This window comes from Tupaia chinensis, unplaced genomic scaffold (assembly GCF_000334495.1).
Source record: "Tupaia chinensis unplaced genomic scaffold, TupChi_1.0 Scaffold000377_5, whole genome shotgun sequence".
NCBI lineage: Eukaryota > Metazoa > Chordata > Mammalia > Scandentia > Tupaiidae > Tupaia > Tupaia belangeri.
In genome coordinates this window covers 893,202-915,712 of record NW_006159879.1, presented here as the reverse complement: position 1 = coordinate 915,712, position 22,511 = coordinate 893,202, and the positions used below count along the sequence as shown (strand labels likewise).

At 58.4% G+C, this 22,511-nt stretch overlaps 1 protein-coding gene across 3 annotated transcripts in view; it reads right to left on the bottom strand.

Moving 5' to 3' along the window:
• Positions 1–22,511, bottom strand: part of EIPR1 (EARP complex and GARP complex interacting protein 1) — a 90,146-nt gene that overhangs the window by 4,878 nt on the left and 62,757 nt on the right. For all 3 annotated transcript variants that reach the window (XM_027773828.1, XM_006153525.3, XM_027773829.1), the window contains 2 exons: positions 11,963–12,062; positions 1,939–2,075 (listed from right to left, as the gene is read on the bottom strand). In XM_027773828.1, coding sequence (XP_027629629.1) covers positions 1,939–2,075; positions 11,963–12,062 — 237 coding nt within the window. The remainder of the gene's footprint in view (positions 1–1,938; positions 2,076–11,962; positions 12,063–22,511) is intronic.

Below are 22,511 nucleotides of genomic sequence, written 5' to 3'. Positions count from 1 at the left end.
ACACCGGGACAGGACAACTGCGAGATGTGTGGAAGGATACAGGGGAAAAAAGGAAAAAAAAAAAAAAAAAGGGAAGAAGGCAGAATGGATGAACGGCCACGCTGGTATCAGGAGAAACTGCCTCAGCTCAGCTGGTCTGCACCTGCTCACACCGCCTGGGCGTGTCAGCACTGGACAGTCCAGTCAGCCGCAGTCCTAGAGACGAGGAGAGGAGGTGGAGGCTAGCAGCCAGCCAGGCTGTCTCACTACGCCATGTGCACACACACGCGTGCAGGCACAGTGCACACGTGCCTCGCCGACCCGGATGCCCACTGCCGCAGGCTGCTCCTGATGGCCCCAACTCAACAGTCTGCCCTCACGGCTCCTGCGGCTGCTGTGAGCCTGGGACGGAGCGGCAGATCACCGCGGGCTGCACAGGGCCAGCGCCAGTCAGCGTCGGGGACCCATGCTGCCGGGTCCTCCCTGTCCGCACGCTGCCCCGTCCCCACTCAGTGGAACGCAGACCTCCCTGCAATCACCGACTTCCTGAGTGGCCCTTGCAGTTGGATCTGTGGATGGGAGGCCCATTGTGCGCCCCTCTCACCCAGGGCACACTCGGCCCTGCCCCCTTCCCCCATGTTGGATTTTCAGGCCTAAGTCACTTCTGGTTTTATATCCTACACATTTTCAATATCCTAATTTCTTCTTCCCTAAAATAGGTTACTTCAGACCTTGAGGTCGTTCAGAGGCAGAGGATGGAGGCTAAGTCGGCAGCAGCCCCTGGGGAGTGGCTGGCCAGTCCCACGTGCGGCCAGTGGTAACCGGGGTTACGGCTGCTCTCAGGGCAGCGACGTTGGCACGAGGGCAGAGGGCGTTACAGAACAGACGCTCAGGGCGTCCTGGCTAAATAAATGCCAGCACTCTTCGTAGAAGGGCATGTAGCAGGTAGCGAGACGCGGCTCTCCCTCAGCTCTGTCGGGTTAACCCAGCAGAATAGGCCAGGGCAGCACCCCCGGCCTCCTTTGTCCTTTCTCGGTCTGTAATGTCAACCTTTGGGTCTTTTGTTTCCAGATACTGAAATGACTCACGTCCTTCAAAGAACAGAAAGGAGGCAAGGATGACTGCGGGACAGGGCTGGGCGGGCTCCGGCAGGGCACCCACCAAGGCCCCGCCTCTCATCGGGAGGCCGAGTGAAGCCCCTGCTCAGAGAGGCACGGGCCAAGGACATGGCGACTGGTTATTTACTAGCGCCGGCGTTTTCAGAGGGGCCTCGGAACTGGATTTAAAGTTGAACCCCACCCTGGAAGCAACACGAGTTATTACATGACATCCGTCTTCAGCTGGTGATAAATTATGGTGAGCTGAGGGGATAAACTGCATCTTAAAAAAGCTCGCACGGGCCTCCATCGCCATGGCAACAGACGTGCCGCCATCACTCCTTTGCCTATCAAAATCACAACTGGAACAGAAAAATCGCTCTTATTTGTTCCATTAGGGCTGCTGGTTGCTGCGTATAATTGCTTAAATGACAAAACGTGATTACCCGGTAGGTAGGCTCCTGGAGGGGGACGGCTGCAGACAGCCCACTGCGGAGGCTAAACCGGGGACCGCTGTCCGCCTGCAGTGGCTGAGCTGGGAGTGGACCTTCCGTGGTCACCGCCTCGCGTGGGACGTGTTACAACAGCCCTGGCCTGCTGTCACTACGCATCCCCACTGACACGGCATGTCGGTGTGGGACTCCATCGGGGTACCACAGCTCCATGCGGTGGGCGTGCTGGCTAGCCAGGCACAGGGACACAGGGCCAGTGACTTCCCAGGAAGCGCGATGAAACAAGCCAACCACACACCCCAGGATGCAGCGGCTCACCCTCATCTTTGTCATCTCAGTGGCTGTGTTCCGTGGAGGAGGAAAGGCAGGGAGGGTGGGTCCCACTGGCCTAGGCTCCCACTCCCACTGACCTCATGCTCCGAGTGTCCCAGCCACGGAGGGTGGTGTCGTTCGCAGTGGCCACCTGGGTGCAGCTGTGATGTGGACTCCACCGCCCCGAGGTAAACTTCAGCTGTCCCTTCCCCTCCAGAGAGGCCGAGCTGGCCAGCTGGGCATGTCGTGATGTTTTTCAAAGAAAGAAGAAAAGAAGAATTGAAACCCTTTTTAGAACTCTATTCAAAAGGGTATCCTACACTCAGAGGATGGTACTGAAAATAATTATCGCAAATAATTAGGAAGTTCTGTCTTTGTTTTCTTCCCTTAAAAGGCAAGAATGTTCGAACCTTATTTGGAAAAAAGCACAAAACTGAACACAGCGAAAAATAGAAGGCGTATTAATAGCCCTCTGTTGAAGCGTGTTTGCAGTGAAGAGCAGCCATCTGGGGACTGGTGGACGCGAGCACCAGGTCCCCGAAGACGGACACCCGGCCACGTCCCACAGCGTTCTGGGCAGCCAAATGGGCAGACACCGAACCTGCTCAAGGACGCTGATGCACTTCCACGCCCCTCCCTACTGGAGGCCCTCCACACCCTCTCCCTACAGGTTAATTACGCCCAGCGGGCCGGGGAGCTGGGAGGACATGCTAGCTCTTGGGCGAAGCCGAACTCCTGCCTGCAGAAAACGCAGCCGTGCAAGCCTGCAGGGAAGCCCTGTGGCCGCAGCGCACCCCTGGAGCCTCCCCCTGGGCGGCGTGGTGCCCCCAGGACTTCCCACAGGGCAGCGCCAGGCTGGCTCTACCATACTTTCCCTCTTGGGTTTGAGAACCCATGTGCATGGTGACCTCTCCAGCAGGGACGGCCCAGGCCAACCTCGGTGGTGGTCTCTGAACCCCCCCGACCCGAGTCCTCCCAGCGTGCAAGCCTATCATCACATCATCGCTTTAACATCCAGCCAACTGTGCTCTCCGGAGCCCTTAGAGAGGGACCTGGGGAGGCCGCATGGCCACGGCCCAGCAAGGTAGGCCAGGCCACGCAGTGCTAGACAGGCTGCCAGGCAACTGTCTCCAAGTCCCCATCAGCAAACACATCCCGCCATCAGCAGCTCCAGGAGACAGTGCTCTCCACACAGGCCGAAGGGCTGGTCCCGGGCCTGGACACACGTGCCCACTGTGCTCCTACTGGCAGGAGGTGGCCGGGAGAAGCAACCAGACAGGAGGGCCATCAGGACACAGGTGGGGAGAGGAAGGGCGGCTCCTGAGGACGCCGAGGGCTAAACCAGGGGAGGGGTGCGTGTGGCAAGGACAGAGGCGGCCACCAGAAGGGCCTGGGGCTCTGGAGGACGGCGAGTTCGCCAGGGCATGGGGACGTGTTGGCGCGGACCTGCAGAGCGCGGACACGCAGCAGCTGCTCACGGGACATGGACAGCTGGGGCCCAGGACCGCACCGCGGCACAGCCAGGGTCCAGGAGTTGGCGAGCACACAGAGCTCCAGGTCTAGAAGGAGCTCGAATGCTGAGGTCAGACTGTGGCTGAACCCCGATGCTGCCTCGCCTGGCCTTGCCCCATCCTCCACGCACACTGCAGTGTCTCGCTTGCTCACCTTTGCCACGTCATCCAGTCCAAGGGCGGGACATACGGTGCTCAGAGCCCCGGATGTGACCGCCACGGAACAGGCAGCCAAGGAGAGCGAGCTGGCCCTCAGCCTTCCCGTCACGCCTGGGGGAGGACCTCGGTGCCCAGGGAACGATCACAGAAGCGGAGGCGGCCTGGGGTGGCAGTGGGGTGGGGCAACCACAGGTCCTGCATGGCTCCTGGCCGGCCGCCTGCCCTCCTGCTGCCAGCGCCACAGCCCCCGGGCACCAGGCACGTGGGGATGCCCTTTTCACAACGGTGCGATCGTTCGGCCGGCACGTGGGAGCATGGTTCCGTGGAAACGCTCGGTGTGGACGGACCCCCGAGGCACGTGCATGCAGGCGGCTGGATCGGAGGAAGGCGGGGCTCTGCCAGAGCAGACCGTAGGTGCAAGTGGAAGGGCTGCAGCAGGGCGAGGGGATGGGGCAGCAGCTCACGTCGGGCCTCCACTCTAGGCCGCAGACGGCAAGGGGGCCCACTCGGGAAGAGGCCAGAACAGCCTTCACCAGCAGGGAATGGGACAGTTAGCACAGGACGAAAGTCAGGCAACGTCACGTCGAAACCTAAACTCGGCTCCGCGGCGCCGAAGCACGTGTTGGAGACGCGGGCTGAGCTCCTCTGTGGCTTCTCCTTCCAGCCCCCACACGGACGGACGAGACAGGGGAGGAGTGTCCCGTAGCGCCCCCTCTAGGGTCAGAAACAGTCCAGCAGTATTTCACAGGTGCTATTTTGGTTTCTGAAGCCCTAGTCACGAGGCTGACGAGTGCTCTCCGGGGACAATGAACGTGTTAGCGAGAACGCCCAGAGCAGGGTCCGGAAAGCCTGAGAGACTGTGCCATCATTGTTGAGGGTCTATTTTGATTCTGGCTTTTTATTTTTGTTTTTTTTTTTGTTTGTTTGCTCTAGGGAGCTTGAGTTTGCTGGAGAGAGACGGAGGTGGAGGGAGAAGGAGAACCCCCAGGCTCTCGTCCCTCCTCTCACGTTCTGGGCACGTCCCACGGGTACCTGCACTGCTCTCGTTTCTCGGATTGCCGTGGTGCGCATGCACTCGCCAGGGACAGAGAGGGGGGTGAGGGCCCACCCCCAGGGAGGACGACCACGCTGCAACCCCTGCTGCTCGCTTCTCCTGGGATCTTGGGTACACACGCACACGGCGCGGTTTTCTAGCTGCCAGGTCCGGGACTCGGACTGTGGTCGGCCCTGTGGGAGTCAAGTCTTAACCACTAAGCCACCTGCTGGCCCCAGACCTGGAGTGCTTTTCAAGCCACCAGGCCCAAGCCTTGAAGCACAGTCGACCGTGTGGGGTGCAGCTCCTTAACCACCATGCTGCTGGCTGCCCTGAGGGCCATGCACTGAGACTCAGCTTCTGTCAACATACTAGTCCACCCTGACACCAGGACCCGAGGCCACGTCCTTAGGTGGCCTGGCCACCAGTGCTCCAAGTCCACTAGAGAAGCGAGCCAGCTGGTTCCTGAGGAAGCCCGTGTGGGAGATGCCAGAGAGCCATTCCAGGGTGGACGGGGCTTGCCCTGAGCCCAACAGCCCCGGCAGGGTCCTCAGCAGGGCTCCTCCGCCCAGAGCGCTGTGCATCTGCAAACACTTCCAGCCACTCGGGACTCGAGAGAGCCCAAGCAGCAAACTAAGCCATGTGGCCTCCGCCCTCGAGCACAGGCCGGCTCCACGCCGTGGCTCACCCACGGCTCGGGACGCCTGGACAGGGAGCTGGTGACCTGCTGAGCGCATGGTCCGGTCACCAGTCACCCTGCAGCCAGCCGCCAGTCCTTACCTGTGGAGCCCAGGCCAGGCCGAGGGCGGCCTCCCAGACAGTGCTCCTGCTGCTCCCACTCGTGCCAGGGCACAGTGCAGGCAGCAGGAAGAAGATGCCTGGGTGGCCCCGCAGCCTGGTGGCCAAGGCAGCCCGACCCCACACAGCCAGCCACGGTCCAAGTCCCAGCCCTATGGGCTGTGCGTGTGTGCCCCAGCCCTGGCAGGATGGAGGAATGGAGAGGGACTGCAGCACGGCCAGGCCTGTCGGGTACTTCCCCTTCTACCTGGGGGCACATGCCCTCTGGCAGTCAGCAAAGGAAAGGAGTGAGATTCCCGGACCGAGGAGCCCGTCCTCCGTCACCACAGCCAGGAGCTGCGAGCGTGCCGTGTTCGCCTCCGCGGGGAGCATCGCGGTGGCGAGAGCAGGGACGTTAGCACCCTTTTACAGCCAAGGAGACCGAGGCTCAGAAAGATGAAATGATTGTACAGAAAAAAGGAACCAGCCAACCGGGGCCAGGTGGCGGGGCAGCGACACAGCACCCGGGGAGACTGACCGCACGGGAAGGCGACCGTCCAGAGACTGTCCTGAGCACAGCAGGCATGCGTGGGTGCAGTCGCAGTCGGAGCCCGCCACGGCAGGGGTGGGGGGGGGGGCACGTAGGAAGAGTTGTATCCTTCTCTCTCCTGTGTGGAATAATCATATTAACTTAAAAAAAAAAATGTGAGCTGACAAGCAGCAGGTCAGAGCAGATGCTGGTCAGCCAGGTTCCAACTTCAGGAAGGCGGCCTACCCAGAGGGGGCAAGCAGATGAGCCGGCCTCGGTGGGCGTGGGGAGGTACGCCCGGCGGGACCGAAGGACAGCCGGGCAGCGGGCTGGGTGGGCCCACGCTGGAAGAATCTGCTAGGCGGCCTGGCTGAGCTGGGCAGGGGGGCAGCAGCAGGTGCCAGAGCTGGAGAGCAGGAGGGAGGGTGCAGAGCAGGTGGAAATACCACCTGGCAGGACGAGCGGCCAGGGGGAGGTGGGGTGGCAGAGGCCTGTGGCCGGCAGCACCCAGGACAGCCTGAGGCAGGAGTGACCCCGCCCTCTGCCCACCACAAACCCTGGCTGAGGAGTGCCTGTGAGTGTGAGGACGGCCTGGGCGAAGCGAGCTGCCGACTGCAGAGGCCCACGTGGCAAAGACTCAAGCGCAGCCCTGGCCGACAGCCCACGAGGAGCAAGGCTCTGGGTCCCACAGCCCGGAAGGAACAGCATTCTCTCAACAGCCGCATTGGTGTGTGGGAGCAGACGGTCAGCCACACCTCAGGACAAGCCCCCTGGCCAAGGCCACAGCCTCACAGGCCTTCAGACAGCGGAGGCCCCAGCTGAGCCGTGCCCAGACTCTGGAGTCCTCACTGCCCACGGGGACCTGAGCCAGTGCAGGCCGGCACGCCAGACGGCCAGCTTCGTGCTCATTTGCTGTACGACAGATAGCTGGCACCCCGTGGCACTGCGGGGCCTGCAGCTGAGACGTCCTGGCCCAGCCCCTTCCTGCACAGACGGGAAAACAAGGCACAGAGTGAGTGACTCCTGGGCCACATGGCCAGCAGGAGGAGGAAGCAGGCCCCGTCCCTGCTTCTGCCCTGCAGATCACACTGACGCAAGGATTCCCCGGGAACGAACTTCGTGCCCACGGTTCAGAGAAGCCTGCAAGGAAATTTTAATAAAAGCATACAAGAGACTCCACCACCCGTGTTGGAGGGTCTACTCAGGGCAGACAGCTTGGGGTAAGTTCAAAGGTTAACCAGTCACACTTTTTGGTTTCCTGGTGACATGGGGACAGAACTCGGCAAGAACTCCACAGGGTCTGATACACGCGGTAACGTTTTCAGCATAAAGAGAAGTATTCAGTGCTTCCCGATCCGAAGGCTATGATTAAAGGTTCCCGCACAGCTTTTCTGAGGAGGCGCCACTCAGGCCAGGAGGTGACAAAGGTGCTCGTTAGAACGAGCAAAATGACAGCGCTGGCGCTTGGAGAGTGCTCCCGCAGGGCCTGTTTTAGGACAGCCTCGGTGTTGGCGCCCAGAGACATAGGCCCTGCTTCCTGCCAGCAAGGCCCCACCGAGAGCACCCGCCTGCACATGCCCTGGACGCAGAGCGGGACGGAGGCCCTGGGGCAGGAGGCCAGCAGGGTGGGGACAGGGAGAGACGCGCGGGGCTGGAGAGGTGTGGGCCCACGCAGGTGCACACCAGCCCGTGTGCCCTGAGCTGCAAGGTAGGAGTGGCTCACGTGTGCCACGGCTGTGAACGCTTTACCACCCGGGGCGGACTGCTCTGGGACAAGCGTGAGGAACGGTCGTCTCACTGGCGACAGGCTGAGACTAGACATGTGACTGCCTGACAGCTCCAGAAGAGAACTTACGTCCGAAGAATGCACGGAGAAATCTGCCCTCGTCTCCGACGTGGGAGTGTGGATGTGATGGCCGGCATTTCTGCAGTCACCTCGCCATCATGATGAAAGGTAGCGGTGACACACGGACATGGCAAAACAGAGCGGCTCAGTGGCAGAGCCCGGGCTGTGCAGGGGACCGAATGAGTCAGCCCTGGGGTCACTTTTCTAGTTTCTTGTTAATCGACAGATCACACGCTGCCTGTTTGCACCATCTCACGTGTCTTGCAGTGGAGGGTACCCTGTCACACTCACGATGCCACTTGAGGATGACGCCCACTGGAACCAACGCTGGGACATGGCTGCAGGGCGGGGGCGGGACGCTGTCTTCTGCAGCCGTCAGTGTGCGTCCTTGGGATGTCCAATGGAGGTGGCAGAAACGGAATTCCCAGGAGGCTACCGAAGGCCTGAACTGCTGCAGAAGAGGGTCCTGCCTGGTCACTAAGTGCCAAGGCACACAGGCATGCGGCCATATCCCCCAGGGTGGGCCCACGAGTGTGTGGCTGTGTACACACAGGCCAGTGGGGCCGGGGGCTCCCACACCCCACCAGCCCGGCCCTGAGACGCATGCTCCGAGCAGCATGCTCCGAGCAGCTACAGAGCTGAGCAGTGTGAAGGTTCAGAGAACGGCTCCAGAAACTGGGCTTTGGTACGTCGGAAGTGTACACGGGGCAGTAGGTACCAGCACTGGGTGGGAGAATTGGACGTGCTTTTACACCTATGTTTGGTTGATTAAAAAGAAATAAGAAAAAAGGTCCTCTACTTGTAGGAAGAATAAGAAGGGCCGTTGTCCGTGTTCCCCTTCTCCACACCCGGGACAGTACACCACGTGGTCCCTGTCTGGGCGGTGCCTGCCGTTCGCTGACTTCGGAGAGAGAAGTTTAATTACGAAGTAAACGAACAGCTCGCGGTGCCTCAGCTTCTCCCTCTTCCCAAGTCCCGCCCCTTTACTCCCTGTCCCCAGACGACAGCAGGTCCGTGCCTAGGGCACACGCGGCAGCTGCCTATCGCTGCTAGTTCCCTCTCGTGTGGTCGCTCGATCCTCTGTATGTCTTAGAGCCTGGCGGTCCCTGACAGACGCACCGTTCCGAAGCTCAGTCTGCGTGTGATCCCACCAAGTGCAGCCTGACCGGCGCCAGGGCCAAGACGCGCAACGCGCCCCACCCTCCGCCAGCACAGCAGCAGCGGTGCCAGCAAAGTCCCCGCCACCTCCCTCGTCCTGCCGTGCTGCGTTGCACCTGGACAGAAGCCAGTCACTCTGGCCAGTGAGAGCTGCCAGGCGGAGACGAAGGGGCACCGTCGGAGCAGGGAGCCCACCCCTGCCTTAACCGGGGCCTAGGGACCGCAGAAGCTCCCAGCCACCTCCCAGGGCCTTGCTAATGATTATAAATGGCAAAGGCGGTGATGCGGGGAGCACAAGATCAGACCGGCCACAGCGGGCGGTGCCCTCACAGCAGAGAGGCCGGGAAGCCAGCCTGCGGGTGCGGCAAGAGCCGGCTTCTGGGTTAGGACCGCGGTGCAGGCTGAGCGATGCGACAGATGTGCCGACAGCACGTCTGGGGGCAGGGGACAGCACTGGTCTCTGCAGGAAATAGGTTAGACTCCGGCAGACTGAGCGTCCCAGGGCGTGCTCGCCAGTCAGGGCGGACGAGAAGCAGCCGAGCTCTGGCGTGGCGGACCTCGGGCCTCTTTCCGTCTTCGCTCTCCCTACACAGGTGAGCGCCGTAAACCCGCCCCAGGTCTCCCGGCACCTGCCGTGACCCTGGCATTTTAATGGGAATGTACGTTTCTCCGCCAGTGCAGGAAGGCTCTGCTGAAATCTAGCTGGAGGGGGATCGTCCTACGGGACGCAGCCTCCTGCCAAGGCCCCAGAAGGTGGGAGGTCAGGGATGTCTTTGCCCCACAGATGGGCAGGTGTGGTCCCTGGGCTGGTCCAAGACGTGAAATATTTCGTAAGCTTCCTGTCTTCCTTTTTCTTCTTTCTTTTCCATAATTTTGCCAGGGAGCACATACACTCACAGAGAAAGAGGAGGAGAGCGAGGAGGTACCATGTGGGCATGACCATCCACGATCCCTTCTCCTCCACTTCCCCCTCCTGTGGGGTTCCAGGCATGCGCACACATACCCAGCGTGTTTCACAAGCCACCAGGCCTAGGACTCGAACTACACAGTCGGCCATGTGGGACCCAGCCACCTTAACCACATGCCACAGGCTGGCCCATCTGTCTTGTTTTACTTATTTATTTTATTATTTCTTAAAAATTTCTTTACATTCAATCACTGTACACGTTTACAGCGTGTAAAATGAGTTTTCCCCACATAAATGCACTGTATATTAGGCCCGTCAAAGCTATCGCCATACACGCTCTCATCAGCAGGTAACTCTCCATCATTGTGTTCATTAAATGTTTGGCTTTGTCCCCGTAATTCCCTCCCTCCCGGCCGCTCCCACAGCCTGTGGTGTCCACGGTTGTTCTCCAGGGGTTCTGCCTTCCAGTCTTTCAGTGTCTGCCGGAGTGCAGACATTTGGTACGCGTCACCAGAGCTGCAGGGACTGCACTCACCTCCCCATGTCCCCCTTTAAACTCTCGGGCGTGCCCCGCTTTCAAACGTCCCTTCTTGCCTGCACCCCCCACTGGGCTTCCCCACGGCCCAATACCGCATGGTCAGCGCAGCGGGAATTAGAGACGGAGCGAGCTGAGGCGCAAGGCCCCGCCCGCCTCCACATGCCCAGGTACGTTCGTGCTTTCGGGCTGCCAACATCCATCTGATCTTGTCTGTGCAGACTGTCTCTCCTCCAAGGTGTGGAGATGTTTTATCGCAAACATTTTTAATAAAGACAGTCATTGTTCTTCAAATACTACTGATGCTCTAGGCAAGAGGCCAACTCTGAACTTCACTGACAGCGGCGAGAGCCCCCGACCACACGGTTTCACACCTTTAACCGGCACTCGGCGCGTCAAGAAGGCCAACCCCACAGCGCATGTTACTGGCGAGCCATGTTCACGCTACTTCCCCCACCCAGAGGGAAGGCACCACGGGGGAGGCTACGTGCATGCAGGGACAAACCAAAGGCATCGTTGGGACGCGCCCAGCAGACCCTTCTCAGGTCCCTCGGGGACGGCGGGTGGCTCAGCCCCAGGTCAGTGAAAAGCTGTCCGCCACGTTCCGCGGGCACGAACAGTGTACAAAGTATGTGTGCACGCGCACTTCAGACGAGAGGGGATGCTGAGCGGTCACAGGACACAGGCGCCCCCGTCCGCTCTGTAGGGACCAGGCACCAACCATGACATCAGAGCAAACGGGCCCACAGAGAGGGTTGCCGCTGAGACGCACGGGTCCGGGAAGAGCTCCAGTGTGCGGAGCGAGCGTTTCTGACGGCTCCTGCCTGAAAGCGGGGTCTTAACTGCACACGGTAGGACTCCGTTACCGGGGCCGGCAGGTGGCGTGATTTCACCTCACTGGACCCCCGCGTGGCTGACCAGTCGCGTCCCAGACCCGGTGGCTTGAAAATCACCAGGGTGAGTTTCAAGGACCAAGGAAGAGGATGGAGGAGAAGGCACTGTGGTGTGGCCACCTCCCTGGTGGAGGTATTTCTTACTTTCTCTCTCACCGGCTCTGCAGCCAACTCCCAGCACGTATGCCCTAAGGCAAAAACCTCTAAAAAAAAGAAAAAGTCTTCGCCTAAGGGGCCAGCAGAGGGTATAGTGGTTATGTCACTGGACTCCCACAAGGCTGACTGAGGTTCAAGTCCCAGACCCAGCAGCTTAACACACACTGGCACATGGGCGTGCGTGCCCAAGATCCTGGGAGGAGAAGGAATTGCAACATGACCATCCCCCTGGGAGGGAGGGGCTTTGTTACTTTCCCTCTCACTGTCTCTGTCTCTCTCCCCAGTGAGCACACATGCCCTAAGGCAAAAATCTCTCAAAAAAACCACCCTCCATTATTAAGAGGAATCGCCCCCAAGACCTGCCCTTACTCCTCTGGATGCCCCTGGCAACGGCGGGCCTGTCACTGTCCAGGGCTGGGTTCCCTGCAGCTCACAGGCCCTGAGGGGTCCAGGCAGCTGTCAGCTGGAAGGCGCAATCACTCCATCCCTTCATTCAGGCCCTTCTCTATTTCCTATTTAATGTCAGAATTCTGTACACACTGGAATCCAGACATGACCTGAACTCAGCCCACGGTCCAGGTGAAAACCCAGGCCGGAGCCTCCGCTGCCCGCACCTACCACGGCCTGGCTGGAGCTCTCCTGCAGGTCCCACAGCAGGAGGTGGTTATCGGCCAGCGAGACGACCTTCTTCCCGTCTCCCATGGGCTCCCACGCGACACTGCGGGGAAAAGAAGCAGCGAAAGTTAGCGTGGACAGGGGCCCGAGCGCCTCCCGTGCCGCCCGTCTCCAGGATGCCATGAGTTCCTGCCCTGCCCTGTCCATGGCCACCGAGCTGTCTGACCACGACCTGACCACGCATGGACGCCACAGCGTCTCACGTCCATGGACAGCACTGCACCCGCCCCCGCCCCCCATGAGCCCTAACCCAGTGGGACGGCATGGGGGTGCAGGGGGCCTTGGGAGCCAGGCAGGACAGGCAAGGCTGCAGGGCCACGGCCCTCGTGATGGCGCTTGTTCCCGCAGGAAAGACCCCGGCGCTTGCTTCCTCTGCCTCTGCCCTGTGACACAGACGGCTGCGGGGCTGGTGGCTGGAGAGCCTAAGCAGAGCACAGAGCAGTCGGCCGGAAGGACGTCCGGCCCTCAGTGGCGTCTCTGCAGGCACTTTGGGTGTGGCAAACTGAGGGCAGGCTCGGTGCAGAGCAGGGGGGGCTCAGCCTGACACGCCCACGCGGAGTCGCATGGGGCCAGATGTTCCCACGCAGTCACCCTGTGGCCGCTACAGGTTGAACCACTAACCTAAGGCAGAACGCCCCCCGCTGCGGAGAAGCCACGAAGAGATGAGAATTTCACCCCGGTCACAAGTGCGGCCTTGCATCTCTGACGGCGCCCTAGTGCACTCCCGAAGGAGAGAACTCCACTCCGCACACGCCAACCCGTGGTTCCTGATGGCGCCAACGGGGACGCAGGGCTCAGTGACTAGGGACCCCTCAGGTCCCCTCCCCGGCGCCACGATTTCAAGGCTGTCAGTGAGCTGCTACACGCACAGAGTTCAAAGCCAGGCACTATCCCGCCTGTGCCAAAGGGTCACCCACGGCACCCACAGCCCGCGGCGCCACTCACCTCCATTCACACCTTCCCAAATAACAAGTCGGAGCAGCAAACAGACGGAAAACACGCCAGAGATCTGGGTCCCAGACCCACAGGGAGAGACAGAGACAGAGCAAGAGAGGAAGAGCACCCCTACCGGGCGCGGTCAGGCCACAGTCCCTTCTCCACGTCTCTGCCCTGTCGGGATCTGGGTATGCTACGCATGTGCTCAGAGTGCTTCCAAGCTGCTGGGGCCAGGGTCCAAGCTGCTTGGCCGACCACGTGGGGCCCAGCTCCTTTAGCCACTGGGCATGGGGCTGGCTGGGGACACTCCTTTAAAGCAAAATTATAAAGCTATCCTTTTTAATTTGTTTTTGTTGATGAATTTACAGAGTTCAGACAAGTGACGATGAATTCTGGGCAGCCCTGGCACATCCCAGAGCGCGCGGGGAGCCTGGTGCACACAGAGATGGCACCGGCACGTCCCAGAGCGCGCAGGGAGCCTGGTGCACACAGAGGTGGCGCCGGCACGTTCCAGAGCGCGCGGGGAGCCTGGTGCACACAGAGATGGCACTGGCACGTCCCAGAGCGCTCTGATGAAGACTTCCAGAACCACGCTGAACAGAAATGGTGATGTGTGGGCATCATCTTCTTCCTGATCTTGAGGAAATGTCTGATTTTCACCATGGAGCTGCTAGCTGTGGGCTTGTCACAAATGGCCTTTATTACGATGAAGCCCTTAACTCCATACTTGGTATGTTGAGAGTTACGATCATGAATGGGCACTGATTTTATACAACGCATTCTCTCCATTTATGGAGACACTCATAAGACAGACGGTGGCCCCACTTTGTCCTCGTGGGTACCGCGTTTGAGTACCCTAACCATCCCAACCAGGGCTGCGCCCCCTCTCGCAGTGCTCGGCCCTTCGGTGTGCTGTTGAACTCGGAGTGCTGCGTTCTGCTGAGGATTGCTGTCGGTGCTCATGAAGGGTACTGGTCCAAAATTTCCTTTTCTTGCAGTGCCTCTGTCTGGCTCTGGCATCGGAATAAGGCTGGCCTTGTAAAACAAGGTTACAGGTGTTCTCAGGGCCAGCAGATGGCGTGGTGGCTAAGGCGCCAACTGGGTCCCAGACTGGACCGCTTGCTTTCCTAGTTTCTTTTTCTGCTCAAATTAAAAAAATAATAACAATAAATAAAACTAAATAAATAATTCTTAAGTATATATACATATATTTTTTTTCTCATCTTCTCCTTCCCCTTCCCCTTCTAAACAGGGTCTTACTGTGTAAGGCTCCTCCTGCCCCAGCCTCCCCATGTCACTGGGATCACAGGGGCCTGCCACCCGGCCCTTAGGTTTGACCAGGAACCAGACCCAGGAACCCCAGTCCCAGCGGCGGACCACAGAACCTTAGCAAAGGGTCACCTTCCCTGGACTCCTTCCCTTAACTTCTGAGGAAGAGTTTCAGAAGGATTTCTATGAGTTCTTTACACGTTTGTAGAATTCAGCAGTGAAACCATCAGACCCTGGCTTTTCTGGGATGGGAGACTTCTGAGTGGTGGTTCAGTCTGCCTACTTGCTATCGATTCACTTGGACTTTCTGTCTCCTCGCGATTCTGTCTTGGCAGGTGGCAGGTCTCCCAGAAGTCCTGCCTCTTCGCCATCCACGTCGCATCACGGTGTGTCGGCGTCGGCTGTGCTGTCTCGTTTCTGACCTGACTTTCTCTTTTCCTGGTCTAGGGAAAGGCTCCCGGGCAAGCTTTCCCAAAGGCCGGCCCCGGGCTCCGTCGGCCTTGTCTAGCGCCCACCTCCCCTCCAGGCAGCTCTCCAGGCGGCCACTGCCTGCTTCTGCTGGGTGGGGTCTGGCCGCTGCTTCTTTTTCCATGCCTAAGTTATGAACTTGGGTTTTCACTGGTCTTTCTCGTTTCTTAGCCTCGACATCTGTCTCTGTACACTAGCCGCAACGCGTTTTGGGAAGTTTGGTTCCATTTTCATCTGTCTCAAGATGTTCTGAATTCCCTTTTCAATGCTGGTCCTTCTGAGCTACTCACACATCTTGGCTAGGGTTTGTGCTGGAGCGCTTCGCGTCCTCCTTGCCTTCACCTGCTCGCTGGACATGGACCTGTCCTGGCGACACATGTCCACTCTCTGCGCTTTGCCCCGGGGCGGCAGGTGGCACATGTCCACGCTCTGCCCCGGGGCAGCGGCGTGTTCTGCTCCCTCTGTGTCCAGCGCCCTGGACTGCTCGGCCTTTTCAAACTGGGACTGCTTCCCCGATGACTTAGACGGTGATGCTGCGGACGGCTGTGCCCGTCTTTCCTGTCACTCACTGTCCTGCCAGGGCTCGCTTCTCCCTGTCTGGGACGATGGAAAAGCACGTACGCTGTCTCACGAGTTCTGCCGACCACGTAGGGAACAGGCGGGCAGCAAAGCGGCCCTGCTGTGAGCATGACATGCCCTAACGAACCCTCATATTTTGCCGCTGTAAAGTCGCGCATGCCTGTTAAGGACGAAGCCAGGAAAGTCACCGAGCACCTCGTATCCCTACCCCTGGCGAGTACTGTCCGGAAGTGAAGGGCACTTTCCAGGCCTCTCTTCACACGGCCTGACATGCCTGACACCACATGCATCGCCTAGCACAACGGGAGCAGGCTGTGAACAACATTCTGCGACTTAGTTTTTACTTCAATACACCCTCGCTGGGCCGGCAGGTGGTGTGCTGAAGGCACTGGACTCCTACGTGGTTGACCACGGCTCACATCTCAGACCCAGCCTGAAAATCACGCTGGGCATGTGAGCCCAAATGCCAGGAGGAGGAGGGATTATGGTGTGGCCACCCCCTGGGGGATGACTTCTCACTACCTCTCTCTGTCTCTCTCTAGCAAGCATACGAGGCAAAATCCTTTAAAAAATCCTAGGTAACTGTCATGTCAAATACACTCAGTTCTTTCCAAGGCTGTGTGGAAGGCCGCATGTTAGATCCTGCACATGAACAACCGTTTGTCCATTTTGTTCCCTCACCCTAACATGGCTGTCTGCTTCTGTAAGCCTGCTTGCTCCTCCCATGAGAAAATAGCTTGTACTAGCCATACAGAAAACCGTATCCGGACAACACCCTATACCTGCCACTGTCTTTGCTAACTAGCCCAAAGCCTTCTGTTTAGCAATGGAACTGCTTGCGTGGAAACCCCACTCCCCTCAGAAATCATCAACCTGTTGATTCGGCTTCGGTAACTGCTTACAGAAACCCCTGGTAAATGACCCCTGTAAAAAGACTGCTCCAGCTTCAGTCGGGGCTGCAGTTCTGACCCCCCCCCCAGACTGTAGTCCCTGGCCAGCTCATAAAGACTCCCTTTAACCTTAATCTGGCGCTGGTGGCCGTTCATTCGGTGGCACTCTGCCACACTGCACACGTTTCTATTGTGTGCACGTTTCCATACGTTTTAATCCAACTCCATATCACGTGACATCTCAGTCGCTTCTAGTTTTTCACACGGTTATTCACATGATGGAGCTGTGAGTGTCCAGAGATACCCCGTGAACACTTCGGGGTCGGCTCTTAGCGCTGTAACCGCTGGGTCAGGAGAGAGACGTGTTCCCCAGAGGGTCTTCCAGAAGGTGCATCTCCCGCCAGCATGCTCACCATGCCCGCTTTCAGCCACGACTGGCCGCGTCCATTCCACACCCCACCGTGAAAATTCTGTCCTGTCACTCTCCCTCACACTTCCTTGCCGACCGGGAGCTGGCACCGCCCGGGAACGCCCGCTAGCTGCTGCGGCCTCTCCTGGAAAGGGCACTCTCATTACGACCTCAGTTTGGAGAGTCAAGCCATGGGCCCTGGGAGGCTCAGCTGCACTGACACGCGGTGGCCAGGGGCAGGGGCTGGCGGTGAGCAGTTACAGGAGTAGGGATACTAACCGCTGCTGAAACTTATCTAACCTACTTAACTGAGAGCAGATCCACGATAGTGTAACCATAATGCTCAGGAACATTAGACAAGATATATCATTTGTCCAACAAAACTTTCAGACCTCGGTAGAGTCGGGAGCCAATGCTATGAGCAGGGGAGCAGGTGTATCAGGCTCTCCTGTAGAGGGCTAATGGGGGTACTCCGGGCTTCGTGGGCCAGCGCAGGCCCTGGCAACCACGCAGCTCTGCAGGGTGGCCGCAGTCACGGGCGGCATAGCCACCTGGCGGCAGCCGCGATCTGACAAACTTTATTGACAAAAGCAGGCAGCATGCTGGATGGGGCCCTGGACTGGGGGTGGGTGCCGCCTAGTCAGGGCTGGGGTCATTGTTTCAGGTTCGCATGAAGAGTGTCATCGTTCAGAACAATTTGCATTCACAAGTCTTTTGTCATCGTTCAGAATGATTTGCATTCACAAGTCTTTTGCCAATGATTGTGGTTTACGCAGCTGAGGGGCAATGAAAACGTCTAGCACAGCGTAAACTGACATTCTGGAGCTAAAAAAGCCAATCTCTTACTTGTCTGCTCCAAACATTGAAAGCAGAATCACTCGGGGTCCCCCTTTGTGCCCCAGCCTCTGCGTCTGGAAGGACTGACATGGGTCCCCAGAGAAGCTCTGAGTCAGCCGACGGCACTGCGAGCAAGGACAGTGCGTCACGGCTCCACTGCAGACCAGCCTGGAGACCCCATGTGGGTTCACGGTCTAGGAAAAGCACCAGCCCCAGGCCATGACGCAGTTGGGGGAGGCCGGTGCTCTCTGGGAGAAAAGGAGGGAGGCCGACAGGGCCTCGGACTCGCCCCAGCTGGCACACCTGCAGGCCTCGGAGGGCTGGTCCCGTGAGCTCTGCAGCCTCCGCCCAGATCCGCCCTGGGCCGAACCCCGGCTCAGGACAGCGCGCCTGCTCTCCCGGAGGGAACCCAGTGTCTCAGAGAAAAGCAGTCTGTGGGCACAAGGCGTGTCCTCCAGAAGGGAGCTTAGCTAAGCGGCTGGCACGGAGCCTGCAGGCAGCCCCTTCATCTTTTCATCAGGATTGTTTCCTGGAACAGGAACTTAAATCTTGATAAAAACAGCCTTACCTTTCCTAAAATGTGAGTTAAGAATTTCAGCAAAGTGGGCCAACTAGTGGTATGGTGGCTAAGATGGCTGGGTCCCAGGTTTCCAAGTGCCCAGCTCAAGGCCAGGACCCGGTGGCCTGAGAAACATGGGGCACAGCTGCATGTGTGCACAAAATCCCGAGAGAGGAATGGAAGAGGAGGGGCTGCGGTGTGGCCAAGCCCCCTTAGGGTGATTTCTCACCTTCCCACTCTGTCTGTCCCCCTCCAGTGAGCGCATATGCCCTATAACAAAAATTCGAAAGAGGCAGCCCCTTCATCTTTTCATCAGGATTGTTTCCTGGAACAGGAACTTAAATCTTGATAAAAACAGCCTTACCTTTCCTAAAATGTGAGTTAAGAATTTCAGCAAAGTGGGCCAACTAGTGGTATGGTGGCTAAGATGGCTGGGTCCCAGGTTTCCAAGTGCCCAGCTCAAGGCCAGGACCCGGTGGCCTGAGAAACATGGGGCACAGCTGCATGTGTGCACAAAATCCCGAGAGAGGAATGGAAGAGGAGGGGCTGCGGTGTGGCCAAGCCCCCTTAGGGTGATTTCTCACCTTCCCACTCTGTCTGTCCCCCTCCAGTGAGCGCATATGCCCTATAACAAAAATTGGAAAGGAAAGGAAAGGAAAGGAAAGGACTTAAGAAAGGTCATCCTTATGCAATTTAAATACACACATGGTTACACAGCCTAGTACCTCTTCAGTGTGAATGCTGACTTGAGCGGCAAAAATCCCCTGGAAAATGTAAATCTGACGAGCAAAACGGACGTCTGTGAGGACCACTTTGCTAGTTAGTGACTTCTCTCTCCAACAATTTAAAGTACAATGAGCACCAGATGACTAAGCCACAGGTGGCATCTCTTCAGCTGCTCTGTGGCCCTCCAGCCACGCCAGAATGAAGAGAGCACGTCCCCTCTGCTCATCAGCAGCTGGCTCTGTTCCACTGCGGGTATCCTGGATACATGCACATGTGCACACAGAGCACACACGTGCACACAGAGCACACATGTGCACACAGCATGCAGAACACACATGCACATGCACACAGAGTACACGCTGCACAGAGACCACACACAAGCACACACAGAGAAGCACACGTGTGCAGATACGGCATGAGTGAGTACATGTCTGCACACGTGGGCGTACATGGGCATCCGTGAACAAATGTGTGCACACTTAGGCACACACACGGCACTAGAGAATCCTCACGCAAACAGGTGATCTAAGCTCACTTTCTGCAGAAGCTGCGGTCCCACGGTGCGTGCGTGGACGTGGAAGCAGCACAGGGAGGCCATCGTGCCTGCAGCCTGCTCTCTGCAGCTCCCTGCTCTGCCAGGCTCAGTCTCCTGTCCACTAAGTGCTCACCCTTGGCTTCTCTAGCTTCTGTGTTCTTGTCGCCATCTCCCTTCCATGTATTCGCCTTTACCCTCGGACACATAACCACATAAGAAGCGTCGATAACAAATATATAGATCTCTTTGTTTCTCTCCAGGGCAGTGGGAACCTGGAGCACTGAACAGGGTGAGCAAATTCTTCCCAAAGAAAGTATCTGGGAGGTGGTCCCGCAGACGTGATGGAAACGGGACACGGACAGTCCGCAAGGCCAGATCCCCAGTGAGCAGCAGAGCCTCTGGGGCGGAGGTTATTATGTATGCATGGCTGAGACGTGAACAGCCGTGGCTAAGTGAGAGGCAGCACCCCAGCAGCACTACTGGGGGCACACCTGAGTGTAACAGGCATGCAAAGTGCAGTGGAGAAGGAGTTCTGCTTTCTCACAGATCCTCGCCATGAAGCCAGCACGGTAAACACAAGAAAACCACCCAGCATTTCCACCGTGCTTACTGCTCCAAACTGAGAAGATTATTTCTTTGTTCATAAAAACCACCCCGTTAATGCTCTATCGCTCTCTGCCGAGAGTCCCAGAGGTAGGAAGAGACATTAACGAGTCGCAACAAGCAACACGTACAGGCACACGGAGGCCGCACCCCGCCAGAGACAGCGAGGGAGAACCGCAGGGCAGGCCTGTGTCTGCGGATAATCCCCAACACGACAAAGCAAGGGTGGACGTCTCCCTCCGAGAGGCCGTGAGCGAGGGCCAGCGCAGGGTGGGGGTTCAACGCTGGCTGCTTCCACGCTGACCACGTACGCACTGCCCTTACCCAACATGTGATTCCAGAATGAATCACTGGTAGCTCAAGGTGCCCCAAGAAATTCCCGGAACCACCTGGACAGAAAAGTAACCTGACACAGTCACCACAGGAACCCACCAATCCCGGAGCCGTTGGGGTGGGAGGTGCTGGCTGCCACCCAGGGACGGGCCACCCCAGTGGAAGCGGCAGCCTTGCACCTGGCATGACACTAGGAGCCCAGACCGCGGGGTCGATGCTGCGGACGGCACAGGGGTGAACTCCTCAAATCCATTCTCTCACTGAAAGGGGGAAACTAAGAAAAATATATCTCTATGTTAGTGGCTAAGTCACTGACCGCCACTCAGATTTTGAAGACCCTTGTGAAAAAAGAACATAATGAATTACGCCTCTTACAACCTAAGGAGTTGGTGATGGGGCTCATTTCTTCCTGCTACAAAATTCCCAAGAGCACAACAGCAACCTTTCAAGGGCAAGGACTGAAGAGACTTCATGGGCCGCGCCGTCGGGCCGTAGCCGCTCGGACCAGGACTGGCGGTGTGAGCTCGGCACGTTAGGACACGGGGCACTTCTAGGAGCCCTGCCTGTGACTTCCTGACAGACGAGCTGTCATCTTGGACACATCGTCCCATCGGACTCCTGATGCAATACCGTTTACCAGGACAAGGGAGACGTGGGGGAGCCAGTCCTCTCCTGCCACAAGATAGGGAGGCAGGCTTCACTCTGGGTGCCCTTGGACTGCTGGTGGTGAGCCAGACACAAAGGAAAGGCCCGCGCCCCAGTTTTGGAAACCCCACTCCTAGGGGACGGCTCTGCAGCCCAGAGTTGAGGAACCAGATCCCTGTGCCAACCAGTTTGAGTACACCAGGCGTGCGCATGTGGGTGCCCTGATCGCTGACCCGATAAAGAAATGGAGCAGGGACAGCCGTGCGACCACACTCCACCGGAGGGCGCTTTCTCCCTCTCAGGGAGAGGCGTGCACACACCCTCTCCTAATTCGAAATGAAAATGTAAATGTGAAAGTCTCCCACTGAAGCACACCCAGGTTAGGTAAACGCAAATGCACTCCCGGGGCCGTACGAAAGCTCCCGTCTAGAGATGGGACTCTCATGGCTGCAGGCAGTTCTCCAGTGTCATTCACGGGAGAATCACATCGTGGGATCCCTGGCAACGTCGCACCCATGTCCCTACCCTAACAACTGCTGCCCGTTGGTAAGGATGACTTTCAACTTGACGCTCTGTAACGTTTAGCCTGTGCTGTCATATTGGGCTGAAAGAGAAAAACAAAGGTCCCTGGGCAGTCATGGCACCGCCATGCAGGCCCCTGCTCCCGGAACAACCCAAGTCCGCAGCCCGGCTCTCCAGGCCGTCCTGGCACTGCCGGCCGCCCGCCGCCCGGCTTAGGTGTGGCATTTCCCTCTGTCTACAAGGAGAGATGCCTGCCCTCGGCACGGGCTCCACGAGCAGAGGCCAGCTGGCCACGGGCAGCATTGTGGGCGACGGGGCAGCACGTGAAGCCTGGTCTCTGAAGCACCACGAGGCTCGCTCCACTTCCTGGGTCCAGGGATGCGCAGAGGGAGCCGCAGCTGGCTGTCGTCAACTTCGCTTTCACCCCTGAAAGCTTCTGAGGGCTAATTTTAGTGACTGCTCCTTTAAAGGAGGGTCTTAGCACCTGAGAAACACGCTCTGTACTGCTCTTACACAAGTGCAGGCCGGGCCGGCCCCCACTACCGGGACGGCTTCACTCGGCCACGGGGAGCGTTCATCCACCATGAGGTGTGTGACGCGAACAGCTGGCCATAAAACCACACTGTCGTGGCTAATCAGCCGTCGAGCCAACAGGGACAGATGCACTGTGGGGGCTCAACATGGCCTCGCCGCACCAACACCCAGACAGCGCTCACAGAGTTACCGGTCACCTCCCGGCTCTCCCCCGCCGTCTCAGGAGCCCTCCCCCGCCCGGGCTGCAAAAGCACCTGCAGGAAGCTGAGAAGGCCAGGGGGCCGGGGAGCAGTGGAGACCGTGGAGGGTCTGCGGCCATCGCGCCCACAGCTGGTCTCCCCTGCACGCTGACAAGGTGCATCTGGCTATCGGTTCTGCCACTGGCTCAAAAAGAAGCCTGTTTTTTTTAATTTTTTAAAAGCATGTATTTAATTATCCCACGAGAGAAAAAGACAGATGGGGACACTCCCACAGGGCCCCATCCCAGGGTCAGCCACTGGGGTCACAGACACACACCTGCCTGCACAGGGAAGCCCTGGGTACACATGAAGACCCTTGTCACGTCAGCCCAGTGTGTCACCACTGTGCCACCACCTGGACCCAGAAGCCCAGTCCTTTTCTTTCTTTTTCTTTTCTTTTTTTTTTTG